This window comes from Salmo salar, chromosome 02, assembly GCF_965601325.2.
Source record: "Salmo salar chromosome 02, fSalSal1, whole genome shotgun sequence".
NCBI classification, from domain to species: domain Eukaryota; kingdom Metazoa; phylum Chordata; class Actinopteri; order Salmoniformes; family Salmonidae; genus Salmo; species Salmo salar.
The window spans coordinates 12,192,501-12,220,479 of record NC_138292.1 but is presented as its reverse complement, the minus strand read 5'-3'; the positions used below and the strand labels follow the sequence as shown (position 1 = coordinate 12,220,479).

The 27,979-nt window shown below is 45.6% G+C and overlaps 1 protein-coding gene across 25 annotated transcripts in view; it reads left to right on the top strand.

Moving 5' to 3' along the window:
- Positions 1–27,979, top strand: part of LOC106594548 (uncharacterized) — a 59,348-nt gene that overhangs the window by 9,125 nt on the left and 22,244 nt on the right. For 23 of the 25 annotated variants that reach the window (XM_082959790.1, XM_082959836.1, XM_082959823.1 and 20 more), the window contains 8 exons: positions 16,844–18,513; positions 20,496–20,777; positions 21,033–21,137; positions 21,435–21,477; positions 21,566–21,641; positions 22,533–22,751; positions 25,387–25,474; positions 25,841–26,091. In XM_082959790.1, coding sequence (XP_082815916.1) covers positions 16,852–18,513; positions 20,496–20,777; positions 21,033–21,137; positions 21,435–21,477; positions 21,566–21,641; positions 22,533–22,751; positions 25,387–25,474; positions 25,841–26,091 — 2,726 coding nt within the window. In that variant the 5' untranslated portion in view covers positions 16,844–16,851. Of the gene's footprint in view, positions 1–1,134; positions 1,353–16,843; positions 18,514–20,495; positions 20,778–21,032; positions 21,138–21,434; positions 21,478–21,565; positions 21,642–22,532; positions 22,752–25,386; positions 25,475–25,840; positions 26,092–27,979 lie in introns of those variants that run through there. The other 2 variants (XM_082959789.1, XM_082959821.1) reach the window with 2 other exon arrangements.

The window sequence follows — 27,979 nt, the reverse complement described above, 5'->3', positions numbered from 1 at the left end:
CTCACACAGCATGGTAGCCAATTGCAGAGGGAGTTCTAGGGGGCGACTCTCACACAGCATGGTAGCCAATAGCAGAGGGAGTTCTAGGGGGCGACTCTCACACAGCATGGTAGCCAATAGCAGAGGGAGTTCTAGGGGGCGACTCTCACACAGCATGGTAGCCTACAGCAGAAAGAAAAGCGCTGGGGCGCTGCCTGAAAAGGGCTTGGATGGAGGGTTGTGTAGTGTAGACAAGTTCTCCTGATGCTTCTCTATCTGCCTCCCTCCTGTTCTTGGGCTGCATGCTGTGCCTAATGACACAGCACTAACCTAGGACAGCTCATTCATTGGCCAGGCCTGCCTAGTGGTAGGATGGTGGATACATGTGCTGCTGTGGATTCATTTGGTAGTGTAATTGATTTACTGCAAATTAAAATGAGGTGATTAATTGAGAAGTGACAGGCTGGGAGGACACTGCTGATGAATTATCGCTATAGGCCTTTTATTTAACTAGGCAAGTCAGTTAAGAACAAATTCTAATTTACAATGAAGGCCTACCCCCCAGGCCAAACCCTCCCTTAACCTGGACGACGTTGGGCCAATTGTGCACCGCCCTATGGGACTCCCGATCACGGCCGGTTGTGATTCAGCCCGGGATTGGACCAGGGTCTGTAGTGACGCCTCTAGCCTTAGACCGCTGCGCCACTCCGGAGCACAATAGGCTATTCATTATATGGTGTTACAATGAATTGTTGTTCATCAATGGGACATTTTGTAGGACCATGATAAATCATTTCTTTATGCTTAGGCTCTAAGTCTATTTCAATCGTCTGTAGTTTCAAGTTTCAAAGTTGATTTGTCACGTTCACAAGATACAGCAGGTGTAAAACAGTAAATGATTACTTACGAGCTCTTTCCCAACAATGCAGTAATAAAATAATATAGATAAGAAAAACCCGAGAAATAGAATAGGTTATTGTTTCGGCGCTTCATCCTGTCATAGGTGTTGGACCAAGCTCTCAGGATCATTTCAGAGAATTTGGTGATGAATTATGAAGCACTCAATTCAAACATCTTTATCGAGATGGACCATAGGGTTCTTATCACACGTTCAACATCTCCCCCACTTCCCATTGGTTAATCTAGAATTTAGCCGTGTTCAATTGGTGCATACGGTTAACAATGTCCGATACTTCAGTATGGTGACTCCACCCCTTTACTAGCGCAGATAAGCATCTCCAGCACAACAAAGCATGCGTCCGGCTTCTGCAACATTGTAACTTGATTATTGTAACTTCACTGGATGTACGGAATATTCGGTTGCGTTGGATTTAACTAATTATAGTTCTTCATTGATGGTATTTCTATTTTAGGTAAGCGCACTTTTGAATGTATTTCTGGCGGCTGATAGGATTTAGAGTTGGTGTTTATTTGTTTTCTACATTCGGCGCCATTTTCATACTAAAATGATTTAAATGCCTGCGCTATAGGCATCGCGGTGAAGCTGACGCTCACACGGGAAATAGTGTAAAAAAAAATCACACCTTTAAATAAATCAATTTTTTGGAAAAGTTGAAAGAGATCTGTGTTTGGACTACCTCCCAAATTCCAATATGTTGAGTTAAAAACAAGTGAATGAATGGTCATGATGATTAGAATGGGCACGCCAGGGTATTTCATTTGCCTGGCCGCTCACTGCTCCAGGGTCTTTTATCCGAATCGTTTGGCATTTCTTTGTGGCCCAATGAATGTGAAATAAATAACTCGACCTAATTCCAAATTTTTCTTACAATAATTGAATACAATTTCCTAACATTTTTAGATGGCTATTTGTAGTGCAGTGTTTTTTTATTAAAATCAGGACAATGAGGACATTATTAATTTATTCAAATATTACAATGTTACAAACACTTATGGTTCCTTTTCTTGTTTTGACTTTTCTTTAGCAAGATGGAGTGATCTACTACTGTATGTTAACTATGTCAATAGTCATTCATCCCATTGGCCAACACCAGCCTACTATCAATCTCTTGATGGGAAGATAAATGGCTTTTGTGTGTGCAGATTTTCAACACAAAAACATGGGCAGGAAAACGTCCTATGTAAAGCTCAGAAGCAGTCCTGGCCATGCTGATAATCATCACACCTTTCCATTGAACTTGACATCATTTTGTGAAAAAAAATATCAGACTAAAGACTTTGAAACTTTCCTCCATTTTCCCTGTAGTTGTAAAAGATTGAGCCTGGCCTTGCTGCTAAAATGTCAAGAACAGTAATAGGTTTATTCTGTGTCTAGGAAAGTGTCCCACATCCTTAGTGTCTTTTGTTTTAACACAGTAGCCAATACACCACCATCCACCATGTTGTTCTCTGTGTGCTCTGCCGGCAATCGTCTTTCAGAACACAACTATGTCTGAGAAGACCTCTGCTCTGTTAGCGTTCATGCTGTCAGTTATTTGAGCCGCTTTTGGTTTAAATGTGATTGACATGATTCGTTCTTCGGTGTGTTAAGTATACATTTTACATTTTAGTCATTTAGCATATATATAAATCCATCTCTGCAGGAGCCAGGAGGCTAGCCTGAGTACAGTAATGTGTATCTGCTGCTGCTGCCTGTAACACACTTAAGGGGGTTCATCCAGTAAGCCCCTCCTCCATTGATACTGCTGGGATATATATATATATATAGCAAGATAATCTGTTATGAAGGGATGAAAACATGATGTGGGAGGGGCAAGAGAACACTGAGAGAGAGACCTGAAAGAGAGAAAGTGTGTGTGTGTGTGTGTGTGTGTGTGTGTGTGTGTGTGTGTGTGGGAGAGAGAGAAAGAAGGTGTTAGTGTATTAGTGTGACTGGACTGGTGAAGGAGAGTTAGGAAGGAGAAAGAGTGACGTTGCATTAGTTTAGTAAATTACTACTGTGTTGTTTGTACACTGTACAGTGCCAAGTAGGGTCGGGCGTTATCTAGATTTTCATATCGTCATACCTTCCTTCTGTCATCCTGGGATTTATGGTATTACTGGTTTAGTACACAAGGGGGCGCCAAAACAAACCTATTGGGCGTCTATTACCAGAATGCTATCAAAATTAGCACTAGTAAAAGCACATTTCCATGGATGCTGTTAGCTAAATATGCTAAAATGCACAAATGAAAATAAACTAAATGCAAAGACAGGCAATCCAGCTCATAAAGTTATATGTATATAGGTAGGAGCTACCAAATGACATTTTTGTTGAGTTTGTACATTTACAAGCAAATGTGAACGAGAGACAATGTGCAGATGAACAAAGTTTTGACACATGCTTGTCTGAAGGAAGAATAGTACTGGCTCTGGAGCAGCATGTGTAGGCTACATGCTGTGTCTGTGTGGAGTCTGGAATCGCTAGGGCAACGGCATGCCTGCTCTGCTCGGAGAATAGGGGGTAGGAGGATACGGCTGAGAACGGAGGAGAAAAAAACGCAAGTAAATATCTCATCCAAAGGGATTTTAATTCTCAAACACGGCAGAAAACTAACACAATATGAGGACCTGTTGCCTTATTAAATCAGCCACTTACTTACATAACTAGCAAGTTAAACTTAGGGGTTGCGTTAATGCAGAAATCTTTGTTTTTCACATAGGAAAAAGAGAAAACGCACAAGAAATAACTTTCCATTTTGTAAACGCATATCTTAAATGCTTCTTATTGTAATTTCTACTGGGAATTAGACACATTTTGTGCTTCAGTTGCACTTCTCCACTCGGATGAGAATTCCCGAATGGCCATTCTATCAGCAGACAGCTACTGTATAGCTTCTTATCTCAGGTACTTTTTCAGTGTAGCCAGCTTACTTTTCTCTTGGAAAATGGAAGATTAACTTTAAGTAAAACATTAGGAAATGTAGCAGGCTACATTCTATGATAAACATTAAAAATATATGATGGCCATGCATTGTTTTAAAAAAAATACCTTGCTTTTTCATTGTAAGCTCATTTGCCAAATAGCGTTGCACTTCTGTTGTCATCTGGTGAAAATCAATGTATTTTCTGCCGAATGTGTTGCACTAATGTATTTCCTATGAAGGAAAGCTATAGTTGCATGTCCCTGATCACTCTATTGAAGCAAAAAAAGACTTGACTTAATATAAAACGCAACCCCTGTCAATACACAGCTGGACTCACATGCTCCCGCTTCATAATGTAAAATAATGTGAAAGGAGAAATGAAGAGCGCAAGCTGCTTTATCTCCTAACACATTGCACAAGTTGACTGCAGGTATCTACTTAAAGTAGCCACCAATATTACAACTTTCAAAGAGGTATTGAAAAACCATTCCATGGCTATTTCCAAATACCCTGGTATACAGTGTATACAGTCTAACGCCCAAGTCTAGTGCCAAGGTCCAATACTCTGCACACAGTACAAGATAAGATGTCAATTGCTCTGTTTTTTTAAGAGTGATGTCTGTTTTTTTTCTGATAAGATCTAGAGTTTCAAATTGTACAGTGGCAAGAAAAAAGTATGTGAACCCCTTGGAATTACCTGGATTTCTGCATAAATTGGTCATTAAATTTGATCTGATCTTCATCTAAATCACAACAGACAAACACAGTGTGCTTAAATAAATAACACAAATTATTGTATTTTTCTTGTCTATATTGAATACATAATTTAAACATTCACAGTGTAGGTTGGGAAAAGTATGTGAACCCCTAGGCTAATGACTTCTCCTAAAGCGAATTGGAGTCAGCTAACCTGGAATCCGATCAATGAGACGAGATTGGAGATGTTGCTTATAGCTGCCTTCTATAAAAAACACTCACAAAATTTGAGTTTGCTATTCACAAGAAGCATTGCCTGGTGTGAACCATGCCTCGAACAAAAGAGATCTCAGAAGACCTAAGATTAAGAATTGTTGACTTGCATAAAGCTGGAAAGGGTTACAAAAGTATCTCTAAAAGCCTTGATGTTCATCAGCCCACGGTAAGAAAAATTGTCTATAAATGGGGAAAGTTCAGCACTGTTGCTACTCCCTAGGAGTTGCCGTCCTGCAAATGTGACTGCAAGAGAACAGTGCAGAATGATCAATGAGGTTAAGAAGAATCCTAGTGTCAGCTAAAGACTTACAGAAATCTCTGGAACATGCTAACATCTCTGTTGATGAGTCTACGATACGTAAAACACTGAACAAGAACGGTGTTCAAGGGAGGACACCACGGAAGAAGCCACTGCTGTCCAAAAAAACCATTGCTACACATCTGAAGTTTGCACCTGTATGTTCCACAGTGCTACTGGCAACATATTCTGTGGACAGATGAAACTACAGATGAGTTGTTTGGAAGGAACACACAACACAACGGGTGGAGGGAAAAAAGGCACAGCACACCAACATCAAAAACTCATCCCAAGTATGGTGGAGGGAGCATCATAGTTTGGGGTTGCTTTCCTGGGGCTGCTTTGCTGCCTCAGAGCCTGAACAGCTTGCTATCATCGACAGAAAAATGAATTCCCAAGTTTATCAAGACACTTTGCAGGAGAATATTAGGCTATCTGTCGGCCAATTGAATCAGAAGTTGGCTGATGCAACAGGACAATGACCCAAAACACAGAAGTAAATCAACAGAATGGTTTCAACAGAAGAAAATACGCCTTCTGGAGTGGCCCAGTCAGAGTACTGACCTCAACCCGATTGAGATGCAGTGGCATAACCTCAACAGAGTGGTTCACACCAGACATCCCAAGAATATTGCTGAACTGAAACAGTTTTGTAAAGAGGAATGGTCGAAAATTCCTCCTCACCGTTGTGCAGTTCTGATCCGCAACTACAGAAAACTTTTGGTTGAGGGTATTGCTGCCAAAGGAGGGTCGACCAGTTATTAAATCCAAGGGTTCACATACTTTTCCCACCCTGCACTGTGAATGTTTACACAGTGTGTTCAATAAAGACATGACAACATATAATTGTTTGTGTGTTACTAGTTTAAGCAGACTGTGTTTGTCTATTGTTGTGACCTAGATGAAGATCAGATCACATTTTATGACCAATTTATGCAGAAATCGAGGAATTTCCAAAGGGTTCACATACTGTTTCTTGCCACTGTATGTCTTTATTCCAAATGTGACTGGAGTGGACTGTCAACTTATTGTATATCCACAGCATGTCTAGATACTCTAGTTATAGGCACGATCATTGACAGACATGTCATCGATACTTTCCATTTACAGTTATGTATTATTGACAAACACATCGTCGATATTATCCATTGACAATTACAGTATGCAACAAAATAATAAAATGTTGTATTGTCACATAAGCCTGGAAAGGTGCAGTGAAATGTGTTGTTTTACAGGGTCAGCCATAGTAGTACGGCACCCCTGGAGCAAATTAGGATTAAATGCCTTGCTCAAGGGCACATTGACAGATTTTTCACCTTGTCCGCTCAGGTATTCAAACCAGCGACCCTTTGCTTACTACCCAACACTTTAACCGCCTGCTACCTGTCGCCCTATTGACAGACACATCATGGATACTATTCATTTACAAATATGGATTCTCTCCGGTACCATAAAACACACAGACATGAACACTTCTGCAGTAATGTTCCACTAATGTACAGATTTCACCTTCAATCAATTGGCTTTGGCTGAAGTTCGGTTTAAACTGGATTGAATTTAAGTGTAGGCTTGGTCTGCTCCTTCAGCCCAACCACAGTCGATCAATGGGATGACTCCATTCAGCCTGGTCCCCAAGCTGTTCAAGTTACAACATCAGAACCATCTGTGGGGATATTGATTAGGTTGAAACAGAGAGCTGGAGATAAAGTTACACACTAGAAGACCAACAGACCTATGTGGACAGTACCCATTATAGCTGAGAGTTGAATTCAGTTTAAGAACTAACCAGTGTAAAGCCCTTTGCACAGCTTTTTTGTTTTAAATCAATGGGTTAGTGTTAGAGGTTTGAAAATATCAACGTTGCTGAGAGCATTGTGAACGTTCTTTTGAAACTATTTGCATATTCCATTTTTGTGTGTGTCTATGTGAATGACTACAGCCATGAATCGGTGAGTATCTGTGTGGGCATGTGATAGGATGCATGTTTGTTTGTAAATGTGTTTGTGCGTGGGCATGTGTGAGCCTGCCTGTATACCGCTGTGCAAGCGCGTGTGTTTACTGATATCTTTAGCATTCATTTCCTTTAATTTGGACTTTTGGCCAGGTGGGAGGGGCTAATAGGTGGGAGGGACTTAGCATAAACCATGAATCAGCACAGCTGATCACAACCTGCCAGATCTCTGAGAGAGAGGAGAGAGATAAAGAGGGAGTGTGAGAACAGAAGGAGAGAGCGAAGAGGGGGGGAAAAGAGGAGATGGGGAGAGAGAAAAGAAAGAGGAGAGGGAGGGAGGAGAGGAAGAGAGATAATCTCACTTGGAGCCTGATTAACACTAAACTCCAAGCTAAATCCCACTCACTAAACTCACTCTCAGCACCTACCAAGCATGTTTCTGTTTCTCAGTTCCCCTGTAGGGAAAATATGATCCAATGTGCTTAAGGGCCGGTGGTATTAGTGTTGGTGCTGGGGATGTGGTTGAGATGGGGATGGCTGCTACTCAGATTCACACCAACTATGAATGAATGAATGAAGAAATGTCCTCAGCCTGATACCACCGATTAGATTACACTGCTTAGTGTGTGTGTGTCCGTGTGAGGGAATACGTGTGTGTGCACTGCAGTCAGTGACTTGAGATATCCTAATGAGTCTACAACATCCTGAGAACCTGCTGCTCTAATACCCCTTCTCCACAAGCTCTGCTCGACACACACAGTTGCACACACCCATGTTCACTCCAATGCTTCCCACAGTTGTCAAGTAGGCTGGATGTCCTTTGGGTGGTGGACCATTCTTGATACACACAGGAAACTGTTGAGTGTATAAAAAAAAAACAGCAGTGTTGCAGTTCTTGACTCAAACCGGAGTGCCTGGCACCTACTACCATACCCTGTTCAAAGGCACTTACATTTTTTGTCTTGCCATTTCGTCCTCTGCATGGCACACATACAAAGCCTCATTGAATTTGAAGTGGATTTAACAAGTGACATCAATAAGGGATCTTAGCTTTCCTGTCCTACAGTATCTTATCCAACCCCCCTTCCCTTTCCTGTCCTACAGTATCTTATCCAACCCCCTTCCCTTTCCTGTCCTACAGTATCTTATCCAACCCCCCTTCCCTTTCCTGTCCTACAGTATCTTATCCAACCCCCTTCCCTTTCCTGTCCTACAGTATCTTATCCAAACCCCCTTCCCTTTCCTGTCCTACAGCATCTTATCCAACCCCTCTTCTCCTGTCCTGTAGCATCTTATCCAACCCCCTTCCCTTTCCTGTCCTACAGTATCTTATCCAACTCCCTCTTTCCTGTCCTACAGCATCTTATCCAACCCCCCTTCCCTTTCCTGTCCTACAGCATCTTATCCAACCCCCTTCCCTTTCCTGTCCTACAGCATCTTATCCAACCCCCCTTCCCTTTCCTGTCCTACAGCATCTTATCCAACCCCCCTTTCCTGTCCTACAGTATCTTATCCAACCCCCCCTTCCCTTTCCTGTCCTACAGCATCTTATCCAACCCCCCTTCCCTTTCCTGTCCTACAGCATCTTATCCAACCCCCCTTCCCTCTCCTGTCCTACAGCATCTTATCCAACCCCCTTCCCTTTCCTGTCCTACAGCATCTTATCCAACCCCCCTTCCCTTTCCTGTCCTACAGAATCTTATCCAACCCCCCTTTCCTGTCCTACAGCATCTTATCCAACCCCCCCTTCCCTTTCCTGTCCTACAGCATCTTATCCAATCCTCCTTCCCTTTCCTGTCCTACAGCATTGTATCCAACCCCCCCTTCCCCCTACCTGTCCTACAGTATCTTATCCAATCCCCCTTCCCTTTCCTGTCCTACAGCATTGTATCCAACCCCCCCTTCCCTTCCCTGTCCCACAGTATCTTATCCAACCCCCCTTAACTTTCCTGTCCTACAGTATCTTATCCAACCCCCCCTTCCCTTCCCTGTCCTACAGTATCTTATCCAACCCCCCCTTCCCTTTCCTGTCCTACAGTATCTTATCCAACCCCCCCTTCCCTTCCCTGTCCTACAGTATCTTATCCAACTCCCCCTTCCCTTTCCTGTCCTACAGCATCTTATCCAACCCCCCTTCCCTTTCCTGTCCTATAGCATCTTATCCAACTCCCCCTATAGCATCTTATCCAACCCCCCCCCTTCCCTTTCCTGTCCTATAGCATCTTATCCAACTCCCCTTATAGCATCATTTCCAACCCCCCTTCCTTATCCTGTCCTACAGCAACTTATCCAACCCCCCTTCCCTTTCCTGTCCTACAGCATCTTATCCAACTCCCCTTTCCTGTCCTACAGCATCTTATCCAACTCCCAGTTTCCTGTCCTACAGCATCTTATCCAACACCACTTCCCATTCCTTTCCTATACCGTCTTATTCAAACCCCCCCTTCTCATTCAAGTCAAGTTTTATTGGTCATACGCGCCAAATACAACAGGTATAGACCTTACAGTGAAATGCTTACTTACCAGCCCCTACCCAACAATGCAGTTAAAAAAATATGAATAAGAAATAAAAATAACAAGTAATTAAAGAGCAGCAGTAAAATAAAAATAGTGAGACTATATACAGGGGGGTACCGGTACAGAGTCAATGTGCGGGAGCACCGGTTAGTCGAGGTAATTGAGGTAATGTGTATATGTAGGCAGAGTTATTAAAGTGACTATGCATAAATGATAACAACAGAGAGTAGCAGCGGGGTAAAAGAGGAGGGGGGGGGGCAATGCAAATAGTCTAAGCAGTCATTTGATTAGATGTTCAGGAGTCTTATGGCTTGGGGGTAGAAGCTGTTTAGAAGCCTATTGTACCTAGACTTGGCACTTTGGTACCGCTTGCCGTGTGGTAGCAGAGAGAACAGTCTATGACCATGGGTGGCTGGAGTCTTTGACAATTTTTAGGGTCTTCCTCTGACACCGCCTGGTATAGAGGTCCTGGATGGCAGGAAGCTTGGCCCCAGTGATGTACTGGGCTGTACACACTACCCCCTGTAGTGCCTTGCGGTCGGAGGCCAAGCAGTTGCCATACCAGGCAGTGATGCAACCAGTCAGGATGCTCTCGATGGTGCAGCTGTAGAACTTTTTGATGATCTGAGGACCCATGCCAAATCTTTTCAGTCACCTGAGGGGAAATAGGCTTTGTCATGCCCTCTTCACGACTGTCTTGATGTGCTTGGACCATGTTAGTTTGTTGGTGATGTGGACACCAAGGAACTTGTAGCTCTCAACCTGCTCCACTACAGCCTCGTCGATGAGAATGTGCTCGGTCCTCTTTTTCCTGTAGTCCACAATCATCTCCTTTGTTTTGATCACATTGAGGGAGAGGTTGTCCTGGCACCACACGGCCAGGTCTCTGACCTCCTCCCTATAGGCTGTCTCGTCGTTGTCGGTGATCAGGCCTACCACTGTTGTCATCGGCAAACTTAATGATGGTGTTGGAGTCGTGCCTGGCCGTGCAGTCATGAGTGAACAGGGAGTACAGAAGGGGACTGAGCACACACCCCTAAGGGGTGTTGAGGATCAGCATGGCGGATGTGTTGTTACCTACCCTTACCACCTGGGGGTGGCCCGTCAGGATGTCCAGGATCCAGTTGCAGAGGGAGGTGTTTAGTTCCAGGTTCCTTAGCTTATTGATGAAATTTGAGGGCACTATGGTGTTGAACGCTGAGATGTAGTCAATGAATAGCATTCTCACAGGTGTTCCTTTTGTCCAGGTGGGAAAGTGCAGTGGGAGTGCAAAAGAGATTGCATCATCTGTGGATCTGTTAGGGCGGTATGCAAATTGGAGTGGGTCTAGGGTTTATGGGATAATGGTATTGATGTGAGCCATGACCAGCCTTTCAAAGCACTTCATGGCTACAGACATGAGTGCTACGGGTCGGTAGTCATTTAGGCAGGTTACCTTAGTGTTCTTGGGCACAGGCACTATGGTTTTCTGCTTAAAACATGTTGGTATTACAGACTTGGACAGGGAGAGGTTGAAAATGTCAGTGAAGACATTTGCTAGTTGGTCAGTGCATGCTCGCAGTACACGTCCTGGTAATCCTTCTGGCCCTGCAGCCTTGTGTATGTTGACCTGTTTAAAGTGCTTACTCACATCATGAGCGTGATCTCACAGTCTTCCGGAACAGCTGGTGCTCTCATGCATGTTTCAGGGTTATTTGCCTCGAAGTGAGCATAGAAGTAGTTTAGCTCATCTGGGAGGCTCGTGTCACTGGGTAGCCCTCGGCTGTGCTTCCCTTTGTAGTCTGTAATGGTTTGCAAGCCCTGCCACATCCGACGAGCGTCAGAGCAGGTGTAGTACGATTCGATCTTAGTCCTGTATTGACGCTTTGCCTCTTTGATGGTTCGTCGGAGGGCATAGCGGGATTTCTTATAAGCTTCCGGGTTATAGAGTCCCGTTCCTCTAGCCTTTAGCTCAGTGCGGATGTTGCCTGTAATCCATGACTTCTGGTTGGGGTATGTACGTACGGTCAGTGTGGGGGTGACGTCATCGATGCACTTATTGATGAAACCAATGACAGATGTGGTGTACACCTCAATGCCATCGGAGGAACCCCGGAACATATTCCAGTCTGTGCTAGCAAAACAGTCCTGTAGTTTAGCATCTGCTTGTAATCAGGAATCAGGAGGATAGAATTATGGTCAGATTTGCCAAATGGAGGGTGAGGGAGAGCATTGTATGCATCTCTGTGTGTGGAGTAAATGTGGTCCAGAGTTTTTTTTTTTTTTTTTTTTCTCCTCTGGTTGCACATTTAACATGCTGATAGAAACATGCTGATAAAAAAGACAGATTTTAGTTTCCCTGCATTAAAGTCCCCGGCCACTAGGAGTGCCGCCTCTGGGTGAGCGTTTTCTTGTTTGCTTATGGCGACTACAGCTAATTTATTGCGGTCTTAGTGCCAGCATCAGTCTGTGGTGTTACGTAGACAGCTAAGAAAAATACGGATTCAAACTCTGGTGTGGTCTACAGCTTATCATGAGATACTCTACCTCAGGCGAGCAAAACCTTAAGACTGCCTTAGATATCGTGCACCAGCTGTTATTTACAAAAATACATAGTCCGCCGCCCCTTGTCTTACCAGACACCGCTGTTCTATCCTGCCGATACAGCGTATACCCAGCCAGCCACGACTCCATGAAGCATAAGATATTACAGTTCTGAATGTCCCGTTGGTAGTTTAATCTTCCGCGTAGGTCATCGATTTTATTTTCCAAAGATTGCACGTTTGCTAGCAGAATGGAAGGCAGTGGGGGTTTATTCGATCGCCTACTAATTCTCAGAAGGCAGCCCGCCCTCCAGCCCCTTTTTCTCAGTGTCACAAGCGTCGTAAGGGACAGACCAAGGCACAGCGTGTTGAGTGCTAATCTTCTTTTATATTATTAAAGAGAACACTTAAACAAAATAAACAAAATGACAATCGACAGTTCCGTAAGGTACACAGACTATACGAAAAACAACCTCCCACAAACCCAAAGGAAAAAACAGGCTGCCTAAGTATGGCTTCCAATCAGAGACACCGAAAGACACCTGCCTCTGTTTGGAAGCCATACCTGGCCACACATAGAAAAAGAAACATAGAAAACTAGAACCAAAATCCCCTAGAAAACCCCCCCCAAAACAAACACCCCCTGCCACGCCCTGACCATACTACTATTAGAAATGACCCCTTTACTGGTCAGGACGTGACAGTACCCCCCCCCCCCCCCCCCAAACAAAAAAACCCACAAAACCAACCCCAAACCTAAAGGGAGGGAATGGAGGGTGGCCACTGTCAACGACGGTTCCTGTGCTACACCCCCCCTTCGCCAATCCTCCCACTACGGAGGTGGCTCTGGCTCTGGGCGTAGCTCCCGTTCCGAAGACTGGGCTGAGAGGCGTCGCTGGAGGCCCCGGGCTGAGAGGCGTCGCTGGGGGCCCCGGGCTGAGAGGCGTCGCTGGGGGCCCCGGGCTGAGAGGCGTCCCTGGGGGCCCCGGGCTTAGAGGCGTCCCTGGGGGCCCCGGGCTTAGAGGCGTCGCTGGGGGCCCCGGGCTGAGGGGCGTCGCTGGGGGCTCCGGGCTGAGGGGCGTCGCTGGGGGCTCCAGGCTGGGGGGCGTCGCTGGGGGCTCCGGGCTGGGGAGCGTCGCTGGGGGCTCCGGGCTGGGGAGCGTCGCTGGTGGCTCCGGGCTGGGGAGCGTCGCTGGGGGCTCCGGGCTGGGGAGCGTCGCTGGTGGCTCCGGGCTGAGGAGCGTCGCTGGGGGCTCCTGACTGGGGAGCGTCGCTGGAGGCCCCGGGCTGAGGAGCGGTCTCCCCGGACTGGGAAGACTTACAGGAGACTGGGTGCGCAGAGCAGGCACAAGGCACACTGGGCCGTGGAGGCGCACCGGAGGTCTGAAGCTCAGGGCTGGCACACTCCGTCCTGGCTGGATGGTCCCTGTAGCCCTGCATGGGCGGAGCGCTGGCACAGGGCGAGCTGGGCTGTGCTGGGGAATGAGGGCTGCCGTGCGTAGAGCAGGCGCAGGATAAGCTGGACCTTGGAGACGCACTGGCGGCCAGATGCGCTGAGCAGGCACACTCCTTCCTGGCTGAGTGCCAACTCTAGCACGGCAATGCTGCGGAGCCCGTACCGACCGCACCGGACTGTGCGTGCGGATGGGCGAGAGTGCGCATCACCCCGTAATGCATCGCTCGCTCCTCTGCACGCCTGCTCAGTCGTGCCCTCTCTGCCAGTACCTCCTTCCGGAATCTTGCGTAAAGCTCGGCGCTCGACTCCTTTCTCGGCTCCGGTTTGCTCCACGGCTCTCTCCGAATAGCCCGGGAAGTTAGGTCAGGGTTCCCCCCTGACCTAGCAACACTCCCCTTATGCCCCCCCAATTTTTGGGGGGGGCTGCCTCTCCACTTCCTGAATAGGAAGATACAACGCCTCGTACCTCCATCGTTCCCTCTTTGCTTCCTCCAGCTCCGCCTTCAGGCGCTGGTACTCCCCGGCCTGGCTCCATGGACCCTTGCCATCGAGGATCTCCTCCCACGTCCATTACTCCAAATACTTCTCCTGCTGCTCCTTCCTCCGCTGCTTGGTCCTTCTTTGGTGGGGGGTTCTGTCATAGGCGTCGAAAGGGACAGACCAAGGCGCAGCGGGTATAGTGCTCATCTTTGTGTATTTATTTAGACAGAGTGAACACTTAAACAAAAATAACAAACGACAATCAACAGTTCTGTAAGGTACACCAACTATACAGAAAGCAACCACTCACAAAAACACAGGAAAAACAGGCTGCCTAAGTATGGCTTCCAATCAGAGACAACAAAAGACACCTGCCTCTGATTGGAAGCCATACCTGGCCACACATAGAAAAAGAAACATAGAAAACTAGAACCAAAATCCCCTAGAACCAAAAAAAACCAAAACAAACACCCCCTGCCACGCCCTGACCATACTACTATTACAAATGACCCCTTTACTGGTCAGGACGTGACACTCAGCCTTCTCTTCAAGCAAATGACAGGGATATGGGCCTGTTCCCGGGAAAGCAGTATGTCATTCACGTCGGGCTCGTCGGACTCGTTAAAGGAGAAACATAATTCTGCCGGTTCGTGGTGAGTAATCGCAGTTCTGATGTCCAGAAGCTATTTTCGGTCATAAGAGACGGTAGCAGAAACATTATGTACAAAATAAGTAAAAAAATAAGTTAAACAAAAACACAATTGGATAGAAACACATAAAATGTCAGCCTTCTTCTCCGGCGCCATCTTAACTCCTTTCCTATAGCATCTTATTCAAACCCCCCTTCCCTTTCTTTAGTCATTGTGCACCCCAAATGGCACCCTATTCCCTACATAGTGCACTACTTTTGACCAGGGCCATAGTGGACTATGAATGGAATAGGGTGCCATTTGGGAGACAGACACAGATGGTCGGAGCATCTGACGTGCACCTGACCCAACAGCTGAACACGCTGCTCACCCATTTCTGCAGGGCAATCTTTATCTTTGGCAGCTAGTTAGCCTAATGATGGTTGATGTATACAGTAGTAATAATGGTTGATGTATACAGTAATAATGATGATGGGGATGTCAGCTGGCCTACTGGAGGTAGAACATTATAGAGGTGAGAAATGATAGGACCTCTATGCACTATGGAAAAGTGTTTTGAAAAGGGCACCAATTTGATCAAGATTGGCAGAACTACCGTTATTTCCTATATATATTGCTCTACTTTTGACTGTTCACTATGGCCCTGACTGTTCAAAAGTAGTTGGGCCCTGGTCAAAGGTAGTTGGGCCATGGTCAAAAGTAGTGCACTACATAGTGGATAGGGTACAATTTGGGACACAGTGTGGTTGTGAGAGTCCCTGTTACTTCCCCAGGTTAGCAGCCGGACCAGAGCTGCTCAGCTGGCCTTTAGCAGAGAATCTAGATGTTACCTAGTGAAGACAATGGAGGAGGCAGTCAGGCAGGAGGCAGCAGCAGACACAAGCCGTCTCATCTGGTCCATTAACACCATGTCTGTTCCCTGACTATTACCATTGAGATTATGCTACATTAAAAGACCCAGAGGAGATCCTGAGCACTGAGGCGTACACCACGCTGCTCAGTGTGTGTGTGTGTGTGTGTTTGGGCTGACCTAGGGAACAGGCCTATGGGGGGTTGTTGCGGTGGGGGAAGGGAAGGGCTGGATTAGTAAGAGTGCACCACAGTTATTGGTCACTGGACACAAACAATGGGAGGACTAAAGAGGATTTGGTCTCTGTGGTCTCCCCTCCTCTCCATACCCCTGCTGTCCCTATAGCGATGGAGCAGTGTGTGTGTGTGTGTGTGTGCGTGTGTGTGTGTGTGTGCGCGTGTGCGTGTGCGCGTGTGTGTGTGTCAGGCACCCTCTGGGGTAAGGACAGCAGTGTGTGTGCAGCTGGAAGATCTGCCTGTCTAGCTAAGTGTCTCCCTGCCCCCCACTGTATGGCAGACCTAGACATATAATGAACTACTAGCCTAGATGTTGAGCAATGACAACAACTAGCAGCATCAGACTAGCCTAGATGCTAAGTAGATGCAATCTCTCTTAACACTGCATGGAGGGCTACTAGATATATGATGATGAACTGCTGTGATCTAACACAAGTACGTTGATGCTGCTGCAACTCTTTCAATGACAGCCTCACAACTGCAAGCCAAGTTCACACAGTGAAGTGAACACAGTAACTGGCCATTTACTTCTCAGAAGCCCGGTATATCCTGTGAATTTCTAAACCAATTTAGCGATGCATTGTCATGCACTGTTACATTGGGACATCTTGGCCCACCGTATGAAGCCGGCAGGGCCACAACGGACGGATGAAAGAGCCGTGTTGGGTTAGTGCTGAGGATGATACTGACTGGAGCTGTACTAATAGACTTCCAGGCTGCTACGGAGCAGAAAGACTCCATTGTGTGTGTGTTTCTAATGAGCCTCTGATAGACACACACTGTCGTGAGCTGCCTGTCTCTCAAGAGGTCCTCCCAGACACACACACACACTCATTCAACAAGAGGTGCCATTGTGGAGTGGGATACACTCATAACTCCATATGAAAAAGTGTGTGTGGGTGTGTGTGTGTGGCATATTTGATCGAGTACTCCAGTCTGAGAAAACATAGTAGTAGCTCATGCTATAGAATGGTACCAGTGCATCACTGTTGACTGTCCATAATCATGTCTTGCATGTGTGTATATTGCTGTGCATCATCCAACATGACAACACACACAAGCTTTCTCTTTCCTATTGCTGACTCCTCCATGTCATGTTCTGCAGTGTGTACCATGACAACAGAGGCTAGCGCGGTGGGCGAGGCGGACACAGAGGGCAAGCCGAAGCCCAGCGTAGCAGAGGCAGAGAGAAAACCGGAGAACAAGCAGAGCTCAGAGGCAGAGATACAACTGGAGAACAAGCAGAGCTCAGAGGCAGAGAGAGAACCGGAGAACAAGCAGATCCCAGAGCCAGAAGCAGAGAGAGAACCAGAGAACAAGCAGAGCCCAGAGGCAGCAGCAGCGGAGCCAGAGGGGGAGAAGCCCAGCCAGAAGACCCAGGAGCAGGCCTCAGAGCCTGGCTCCACAGAGAGCCCTATCTTCACCACCACCACCACTGAGGAGGAGCAGCTAGTGAAGCCCCGCCAGCGCACCTCAGCCAGCCGGGGCCTCTCACGCCTCTTCTCCTCCTTCCTCAAGCGGCGCTCGCAGTGCACAGACGTAGAGTGGGCCGAGGTCGAGAAGGCGGAGAAGGACAGGAAAGAGAAAGAGAAGGCAGAGGCTGGAACAAAGGAGGAAAAGTTAGAGCAGGCCAAGGGAGAGGAGAAGAAAGAGGAGGAAGAAGCAGCAAAGAAAGCAGAGAAGAAGAAAGAGGACGAAGAAGCAGCAAAGAAAGCAGAGAAGAAGAAGAAGAAAGAAGAGGAAGAAGCAGCAAAGAAAGAGGCAGTGAAGAAGAAGAAAGAAGAGGAAGAAGCAGCAAAGAAAGAGGCAGTGAAGAAGAAGAAAGAAGAGAAAGAGGCAGCAAAGAAAGCAGAGAAGAAGAAGAAAGAGGAGGAAGAGGCAGCAAAGAAAGCAGAGAAGAAGAAGAAAGAGGAGGAAGAGGCAGCAAAGAAAGCAGAGAAGAAGAAGAAAGAGGAGGAAGAAGCAGCAAGGAAAGCGAAGAAGAAAGAGGAGGAAGAGGCAGCAAAGAAAGCAGAGAAGAAGAAAAAAGAAGAGGAAGGGGTAACGAAGAAAGAGGCAGAGCAGCAGAATCAAGAGGAAGAGGCAGCAAAGAAAGAGGAGGAGAAGAAAGAGGAGGGAGAGGCAGCAAAGAAAGAGGAGGAGAAGAAAAAGAAAGAGGAGGGAGAGGCAGCAAAGAAAGAGGAGGAGAAGAAGAAAGAGGAGGAAGAGGCAGCAAAGAAAGAGGAGGAGAAGAAAGAGGAGGAAGAGGAGAGAGAGGCAGCAAAGAAAGAGGAGGAGAAGAAAGAGGAGGAAGAGGCAGCAAAGAAAGAGGAGGAGAAGAAGAAGAAAGAGGAGGGAGAGGCAGCAAAGAAAGAGGAGGAGAAGAAGAAGAAAGACGAGGAGGAAGGGGCAGCAAAGAAAGCAGAGAAGAAGAAGAAAGAGGAGGAAAAGACAACGAAAAAAACGCAAAAGGGGAAGAAGAAAGAGAAAGAAAATAAAGAGGAGGAGAAGGGGAAGAAGAACGAGGCGAATAAAGAGGTGAAGAAGAACGAGGAGAATAAAGAGGTAAAGAAGAACGAGGAGAATAAAGAGGTAAAGAAGAAAAAACGGAAGGGTAAAAAGAAAGCAGGGGAGGAGCACAAAGCAGGGGAGCAGTCCACAACAGAGGTGCAGGTGAAAGCCCCCATCGCGGCCCCGGAGCCAGAGCTCAGAGCAGAGGGGGAGGCTGAACAGGAGAGGCAGGAGGAGCTGGTAGAGGCCCAGGACTATCACTCCATCAGCAGCGCAGAGACACAGGTGAGTGAGGGAGACAGACACAGTGAACTTCTCAGCTAGGGCATGGGTGCACAACTCTGTTCCTTGGGGAATGCTATCCTGCAGTTTTTTTTGTTCTGATTTAGATTGTGGGAGACAGCTTTTGCAGTGTGCAAAAAACAAAAATGCAGAATTATCATACCTACACTGAACAAAAATATAAACGCAACATGTGAAGTGTTGGTCCCATGTTTCATGAGCTGAAATAAAAGATCACAGAAATGTTCCATATGCACAAAAAGCTAATTTCTCTCAAATGGTATGCACAAATGTATTTACATCCCTGATAGTGAGCATTTCTCCTTTGTCAAGATAATTCATCCACCTGACAGCTGTGGTATAATCAACAAGTTGATTAAAGAGCACGATCATTACACAGGTGCACCTTGTGCTGGGGACAATAAAAGGCCACTCTAAAATGTGCAGTTTTGTCACACAACACAAAGCCACAGATGTCTCAAGTTATGAGGGAGTGTGCAGTTGCCATGCTGAATTGACTTTATTTTAATTTACTGATTTCCTTATATGAACTGTAACTGAAATTGTTGCATGCTGTGTTTATATTTTTGTTCAGTATATTATTAAATGTGTCAATGAGTTGCCTTCCCATTTTTTACAATGCTGCTATTATTTTGCACATTGAGGGGCTGCATTGCAGCAGACTGAAGATGTAGGCCAATGAGTCTCAAGTGAGAGACTGGAGTAAAAATAAGTGAAGTGAACATCAAGCACAGAAACTGAAGGAACATCTTACCCAGAGTCTGATCAACAACATAGCATTCAGAGAATAGCTACACTGAAGACACTCAGCGTAGCAGGAGAGAGAGGTACAGGACAAAACATCAACTCATTTGGTGCTTGACTGGGGTGGGCTGCTGACTCAGCAGAACTGACTAGGCTGGTCTGTGCTGGTCTAGAGCCGCCTAGATCTAGTCTGTGTTAGGAAAAGTACCGCTTCAAGTAATTATTTAATAACTTAAGTAACGTTGCTGTTACATAGTAATCTAGTACTACTAATCTAGTAGTGCTGAGCGAAATTTTTGTATTTTTTTTTAGCTTGATGCTCAGTTTGTGTAGAGAAAAATCTGATCAAGTCTGAACTGTGCGATGTAGTAGGGAGTTGAAGTTTCCAACAGACCAAAATTCGACATAGTTTACAGCAGAAAATGTGGTAATTAACTACAATGAACATAATCCATTGCTTGTCCGGTCTCGGTCTGTGTGGAGCAGAGATGAGAGAACAAGAGAGAGGGATAGAGAGCAGTTGCTTTGCGAGGTATCTCTACCTGGAAATACATCATCTAAGTGATTGATAGTTGGTATTCAGCATAAAAGTATGTCTTATTTACTACTAAAATAGTGATTTTGTCAGACAGCATAGGCAGCAGCTCTGTACAGATGAGTTGATGACTTGGAATGAAATAATAAAGTCATCAAATAAAACAAATATTTTATTAAAGTAAAGTACTGTGAAGAAATGGTTAATAAGTGATAAGTAATGGTCAGTCATTATCATCATGGGACTTTTATTAATGGTTTGATTCTGTGTTGTTACAGCCTTTAACCCACATAATGCATGCTGCATTTATTGTAAAAAAAATGTTTTATAGAAACCGAAATCAAAAACTTAGATTCTTTTTTTAATAATCGAACCGAAACCGAACCGACCTAAAAAAAAAATCTCTCAGCACTATAATCAAGGACAAGAGTTCAAGTGTAGTTGGAAGAGAGAAGAGCATGGCGGTATGAAAATTGTTTGTTATAACACAAGTGGAAGAAGGACTGCAGTGCGTGCCATGCTCTTCTCTCTAACAACTACACTGGAAGTCACTTGTCCTTATTTCCTGAGGATAATGACTGCATTATATTTTGAGTCACTCTATTGCATAAATGTAACTGTCTTTAATTAGAAATGAAACATCCTGACAACATGTCTGTCATATGACCTTTCCGTGACCCCCTAGCCAGCACAGGCGGAGAAGAAGGCGAACGCCGAGGTAGAGAAGGAGGCGGTAGAGGAGGAAGAGAAGGAGGCGGGAGTAGAGGAGAAAGAGATGAAAGAAGAAACAGAGGAAGAGCCGGCCGAGCAGATGGAGGAGGGAGAGGCGAATGGAGGGGAGGGGGAGAACACTAATGGAGAAGAGGAGAAGACGGCTTTAGCAGAGGCCAAACCCTCCAAGCGCCCGCGGATCATGCAGTGTAAAGTCACCCTCCTGGACGACACTCTGTTTGAGTGTGAGCTCGGTGTAAGACACTTCTCAAATACACCGTTGTCTTTTCAGCCTTGTTCTAGTCTTTTCTACTCTTCAAATAATTGCCCATCAACTCTGTTTCTGACTTAATTTTTTTGAATGCATAGTTGTGATTGTTTGTGAGTACAACCAGTAATATTTCTTCCTTACTGAATGCTTATTTGTGATTGGTTGTGAGTACAACCAGTAATATTTCTTTCTTACTGAATGTTTATTTGTGATTGGTCTCCTCTCCGTCTCCCTGTGTAGAAACATGCGACGGGCTCGGATCTGTTTGTGAAGGTGTGTGACCACCTCAACCTGCTGGAGAGAGACTACTGTGGCCTGGCCGTCTGGGATACCCCCACCTCCAGGGTACACTACACTTTGCCTGGTTTAACAATGGGGTGCTAATCTAGGGTGAAGTGGTGAACAGTCATTTTAACCTTCCAAGTGAAATGAGGGTAGATTGCATCTCATCTGTGGAGATTTTCTTTGGCAGAGAAAGATATGTTCAGTGGGTTGTTTTGAGTGTAGTTTGACTGCATGTTCTTGCCCACTAGAGAAACAGTACCTATAGGATGGAAGGTGCAGTTTCACCACATAGGGCAACATTACTTTCTTACAGTACGATGGCGTTCATTGAGTCTGTTCTCCCGCTGTCATTTACAGACATGGCTGGACGCCTCCAAAGAGATCCGGAAACAGGTGGCAGGTGGGTGATGTCAATATGATGACATACAGTAAATACATTTTTCTAACTCAAATTGCCAACAGTACTCACTCTGTATTTTCATCTCCAGATTATACATACGAGTTCACTTTCAATGTGAAGTTCTACCCTCCTGATCCAGCTCAGCTCACAGAAGACCTCACCAGGTTAATCTACACACATCTACAATATCTGCTGTTAACTCAATTTCAGGCTGTCAGTGGTTAACTCCCATTCCCCTCGCTCTCCCTCTCTCTCTCCCTCTCTCTCTTCACTCTCCCTCTCTCTCTCCCTCTCTCTCTTCACTCTCCCCTCTCTCTTCACTCTCCCTCTCTCTCCCATTCCCCTCTCTCTCTTCACTCTCCCATTCCCCTCCCTCTCTCTCTTCACTCTCCCATTCCTCTCTCTTCACTCTCCCATTCCCCTCCCTCTCCCTCTCTCTCTTCACTCTCCCATTCCCCTCCCTCTCCCTCTCTCTCTTCACTCTCCCATTCCCCTCCCTCCCCTCCCTCCCTCTCCCTCCCTCCCCTCCCTCCCCCACTCTCCCATTCCCCTCCCTCTCCCCCTCTCTCTCACTCTCCCATTCCCCTCCCCCCTCTCCCTCTCTCTCTTCACTCTCCCCCCCTCCCTCCCCCCCCCCACTCTCCCCCCCTCCCTCTCCCTCTCTCTCCTCTCCCTCCCCCCCCCCCCCCCACTCTCCCATTCCCCTCCCTCTTCCTCTCTCTCTTCACTCTCCCCTCTCCCATTCCCCTCCCTCTCCCTCTCTCTCTTCACTCTCTCTCTCTCTCCCCATTCCCCTCCCTCTCTCTCTTCACTCTCTCTCTCTCTCTTTCTTCACCCTCGCCCCCTCTCTCTCTCTTTCCCTTACCCCCCTTCCTCTTTCTCTTCCTCCCTCCCTCCTCCGCAATATCTCTCTCTCCCTTCACCCCTCCTCTCTCCTCTCTCTCTTCACCCCCCCTCTGTCTCACCCACCACCCCCTTTCTCTCTCCCTTCACCCTGTCTCTCTTTTTATCCCTCTACCCCTCCCTCTCTCTCTCTCTCTCCCTCCCTCTCCCAGGTACTACCTGTGTCTACAGCTGCGTAAAGACATCCTGAGTGGCCTGCTGCCATGCTCCTTTGTAACTCTGGCCATGCTAGGCTCCTACACGGCCCAGTCTGAGCTGGGGGAGTATGATCCAGAGGTCCACGGCTCTCACTACACCAAGGAGCTGAGGCTGGCCCCGGGACAGGGCAAAGAGCTGGAGGACAAGGTCATGGAGTTGCACCGCACATACAGGTAAGAACCAGGGGAGGACTGACTATATACTGGAACTATCATGTACAAAAGACCAGGGAGGACCAGACTATATACTGGAACTATCATGTACAAAAGACCAGGGAGGACCAGACTATATACTGGAACTATCATGTAGAAAAGACCAGGGAGGACCAGACTCTATACTGGAGTAATGTAGAAAAGACCAGGGAGGACCAGACTATATACTGGAACTATCATGTAGAAAAGACCAGGGAGGACCGGACTATATACTGGAACTATCATGTAGAAAAGACCAGGGAGGACCAGACTCTATACTGGAGTAATGTAGAAAAGACCAGGGTGGACCAGACTCAATCCTGGAGTAATGTAGAAAAGACCAGGGAGGACCAGACTCAATCCTGGAGTAATGTAGAAAAGACCAGGGAGGACCGGACTATATACTGGAACTGTGATGTACAAAAGACCAGGGAGGACCAGACTATATACTGGAACTATCATGTAGAAAAGACCAGGGAGGACCAGACTATATACTGGAGTAATGTAGAAAAGACCAGGGAGGACTGACTATATACTGGAGTAATGTAGAAAAGACCAGGGAGGACTGACTATATACTGGAGTAATGTAGAAAAGACCAGGGAGGACCTGACTCTATACTGGAGTAATGTAGAAAAGACCAGGGAGGACTGACTATATACTGGAGTAATGTAGAAAAGACCAGGGAGGACTGACTATATACTGGAGTAATGTAGAAAAGACCAGGGAGGACCTGACTCTATACTGGAGTAATGTAGAAAAGACCAGGGAGGACTGACTATATACTGGAGTAATGTAGAAAAGACCAGGGAGGACTGACTATATACTGGAGTAATGTAGAAAAGACCAGGGAGGACCAGACTCTATACTGGAGTAATGTAGAAAAGACCAGGGAGGACCTGACTCTATACTGGAGTAATGTACAAAAGACCAGGGAGGACCGGAATATATACTGGAGTACTGTAGAAAAGACCAGGGAGGACCGGACTATATACTGGAGTAATGTAGAAAAGACCAGTGAGGACCAGACTATATACTGGAGTAATGTAGAAAAGACCAGGGAGGACCAGACTATATACTGGAGTAATGTACAAAAGACCAGGGAGGACCAGACTATATACTGGAGTAATGTAGAAAAGACCAGGGAGGACCAGACTATATACTGGAGTAATGTAGGGAGGACCAGACTCTATACTGGAGTAATGTAGAAAAGACCAGGGAGGACCAGACTATATACTGGAGTAATGTAGAAAAGACCAGGGAGGACTGACTATATACTGGAGTAATGTAGAAAAGACCAGGGAGGACTGACTATATACTGGAGTAATGAAGAAAAGACCAGGGAGGACTGACTATATACTGGAGTAATGTAGAAAAGACCAGGGAGGACCGGACTATATACTGGAGTAATGAAGAAAAGACCAGGGAGGACCGGACTATATACTGGAGTAATGTAGAAAAGACCAGGGAGGACTGACTATATACTGGAGTAATGTAGAAAAGACCAGGGAGGACCGGACTATATACTGGAGTAATGAAGAAAAGACCAGGGAGGACCGGACTATATACTGGAGTAATGTAGAAAAGACCAGGGAGGACCGGACTATATACTGGAGTAATGTAGAAAAGACCAGGGAGGACCGGACTATATACTGGAGTAATGTAGCAAAGACCAGGGAGGACCAGACTATATACTGGAGTAATGTAGAAAAGACCAGGGAGGACCAGACTATATACTGGAGTAATGTAGAAAAGACCAGGGAGGACCAGACTATGTACTGGAGTAATGTAGAAAAGACCAGGGAGGACCTGACTCTATACTGGAGTAATGTAGAAAAGACCAGGGAGGACTGACTATATACAGGAGTAATGTAGAAAAGACCAGGGAGGACCAGACTCTATACTGGAGTAATGTAGAAAAGACCAGGGAGGACCAGACTATATACTGGAGCTATGATAAAGAATGGAGCGGCAGAATGTCACATACAGGTCAGATGTGGGGTTTTAGGAGGAAAGAGCAGCAGCCTTTACATATATGCTAGCTTTATACATGTGCACTGTATGCACAGATGACACGCACCATAAACGTGTTATCATATAGCTGCTAACTTGCACAGGTGTGGTAACTTACACTTATATAGTTGCTAACTTGCACCCTTACATGTTTACTTTTGAGTAATTTAGGAGACGCTCTTATCCAGAGAGACTTACAGTAGTTGTGAGTGCAAACATTATTGTACTTGTCCCCTGTGGGAATCAAACCCACAACCCTGGCGTTGCAAGCACCATGCTCTACACGGGACCTGTTTACATTTTTTTTTATGTAACCTTTATTTAACTACTGGGGAACAGTGGGCCATCATTGTAAATAAGAATTTGTTCTTAACTGACTTGCCTAGTTAAATAAAGGTTACATAAAAAAAACTGTAAACAGGTCCCGTGTAGAGCATGGTGCTTGCCTCGCCAGGGTTGTGGGTTCCATTCCTGCCTTGTTCAGGGGCAGAACGACAGATTTTTACCTTGTCAGCTCAGGGATTCCATCCAGCAACCTTTCAATTACTGGCCCAACTCTCTGACCACCAGGCTACCTGCTGTACCCATCTCTGTGTTTGTCTCCAGGTCCATGAGTCCAGCCCAGGCAGACATGTTGTTTCTGGAGAATGCCAAGAAGCTGTCCATGTATGGAGTGGATCTGCACCAAGCCAAGGTACAATTTAGAATGTTCTGGAATCAAGGATTGGAACACTTCTATCTATAGAAGGAACATTTTTTATATATATATTTTTAAGAGCGGTCAGAAAAAGTAGAAAACTATCAAATCGAAGTGCATGATTTGGGAATAACAATGTTAGGCAACTCTAGCAACCACAGATTTTGAATTACAAAATCGCTGTCATCATCAAACAAGAGATGAATCTGTGCTGCTGAAAGTGTAGCAGAGTCTGTCTCCTAGTGGCATGTTGCTGTAAATGCAGGAATAACAGTGACGGAAGATGCCTATAGTGTCTATGATGAGGATATATACAACATATTGATCATCTTTACTGAATATACTTTTCCTACATGCTCTCAGGATCTTGAGGGTGTGGACATCACACTAGGGGTGTGTTCTGGTGGTCTCATGGTATACAAGGACAAGCTGAGAATCAATCGTTTCCCCTGGCCCAAAGTCCTCAAGATCTCCTACAAGCGAAGCAGCTTCTTCATCAAGATCCGTCCCTCTGAACAAGAACAGTACGAGAGCACAATCGGCTTCAAGCTGCCCAACTACAAGGCCTCCAAGAAGCTGTGGAAGGCCTCAGTGGAACACCATACCTTCTTCAGGTGAGAAACTCACTCACCCTCAGTGATAAATAGGTGAATAAATAGGTGGTGGGTAAACCGTGATCGCTGATCACGGTGAGTAAAATCATTTCCCTATACTTTAAGTTGAGAAAATGAATGGAACTATATATTGAGAGTGTTTAGGGGTTAAATACATGTTAAAAAAAAATGTTTCCTGGTCTATCTTCTATCTCTCAGATATAGGACAGAAACTTCAGAACAAACTTCCTTTAGATGTTTTGGGGGTAGGATATCTGTTGTTCCATGTATCTGTTATTCTATGTGTTGTATGGGCTAATAGCAGTAAGGCCAAATACACATTTTCATCAAATAATTAATTAATTAATAATAAAAAATATATGTATACTTCAATGGGTCTTAAAATTCTAAATCAAATAGCTAAATGATCCTTGGTATGACCTTCTTAAAACAATTCCATATAGCTTAGTAGAACCCCCCCCTCCCCCGGCTTAGACAGGGCTTCGACTGTAATGGCCTAATAATATTATCTTTGAGAACTAACAATCAGCAAAACAAAAACTAGACAGTCAGGGAGAATTGAAAAATCCCAAAACAATAAATTTAACAGTAGAGATTTTGTTATGTTTAAGCAAAAGAACACAGCATTAGCCATGGCAAAATGCTTAGAATTGCAGGAAATTTGCTTTTAAACGGCAAAGTATTGTCTCTGTTCCATGGCAGAATATGTAGAATCGCAGGAAATCTCCTTTAAAACTGCAACCTTTTTAGCTGCATGGCAAAATGTGTAGAATTGCAGGAAGCAAAAATGTCTCTTAGCACCATGGAGAAATTTGTAGAATTTAAGGAAATTGGCTTATAAATGAAAAAGTTTCTCTACACCGCCAAGATGGGGGCTTCCAAAATGTTCAGCCGAGCCAACGTGCATTTACCCTCCGCTACACCACACTGCTTCCAACTAACAAGTTACCTTTAACCACAGATCTAGGATCAGATTATCCTACCCCCCAATCCTGACCTTAACCATTAGGACGTTAAAACTATATCTGATCCCATATCAGTGGTTACGGGTGGGCAACTTCTACCTACTCCACTTCCTGGATCATCTGCTCCATAGAGTTACAATAAAAGTGTTCTATTTAATTCTGTCATCTGCCCCCACTACTGCCCGGCAACAGGGGGCCATTCTCAGGTTACCAATCCCTTGTGCCTTCTAATTGGCCCCTGCAGCATAACGTTTCTGAGAGTAACTCTATTAGCCCCGGTGGTAGTCTAACTCCAGCTACAGTGCTGTGAAAAATATTTGCCCCCTTACTGATTTTCTCTATTTCTGCATATTTTTGATACTGAATGTTATCAGATCTTCAACCACATCTCGCTGTGGAGGAATTTTGTCCCACTCTTCCATGTAGAACTGCTTTAGCTCAGCAACATTTGTGGGTTTTCAAAGCATGAACTGCTCATTTCAAGTCCTTCCAGAACATCTCAATTTAGATTAGGTCTGGACTTTGAGTAGGGCATTCCAAAACTTCAAATTTGTTGCTTTTTAACCATTTTCATGTAGACTTGATTGTGTGTTATGGATCATTATCTTGCTGCATGACTCAGCTGCGCTTCAGCTCACAGACAGACGGCCTGACATTCTCCTGTAGATTTCTCTGATACAGAGCAGAGTTCATGGTTCCTACTATTAAGGCATGTTGTCCAGGTCCTGAGGCAGTAAAGCATCCCAAACTATCACACTACCACCACCATGCTTGACCGTTGGTATGAGGTTCTTACTGTGGAATGCAGTGTTTGGTTTTCGCCAGACATAATGGGACCCATCTCGTCCAAAAAGATGACTCAAGTTTGCCAAGAAGCACCTGGATGATCATCAAGACTCTTGGAAAAATGTTTTATGGACAGA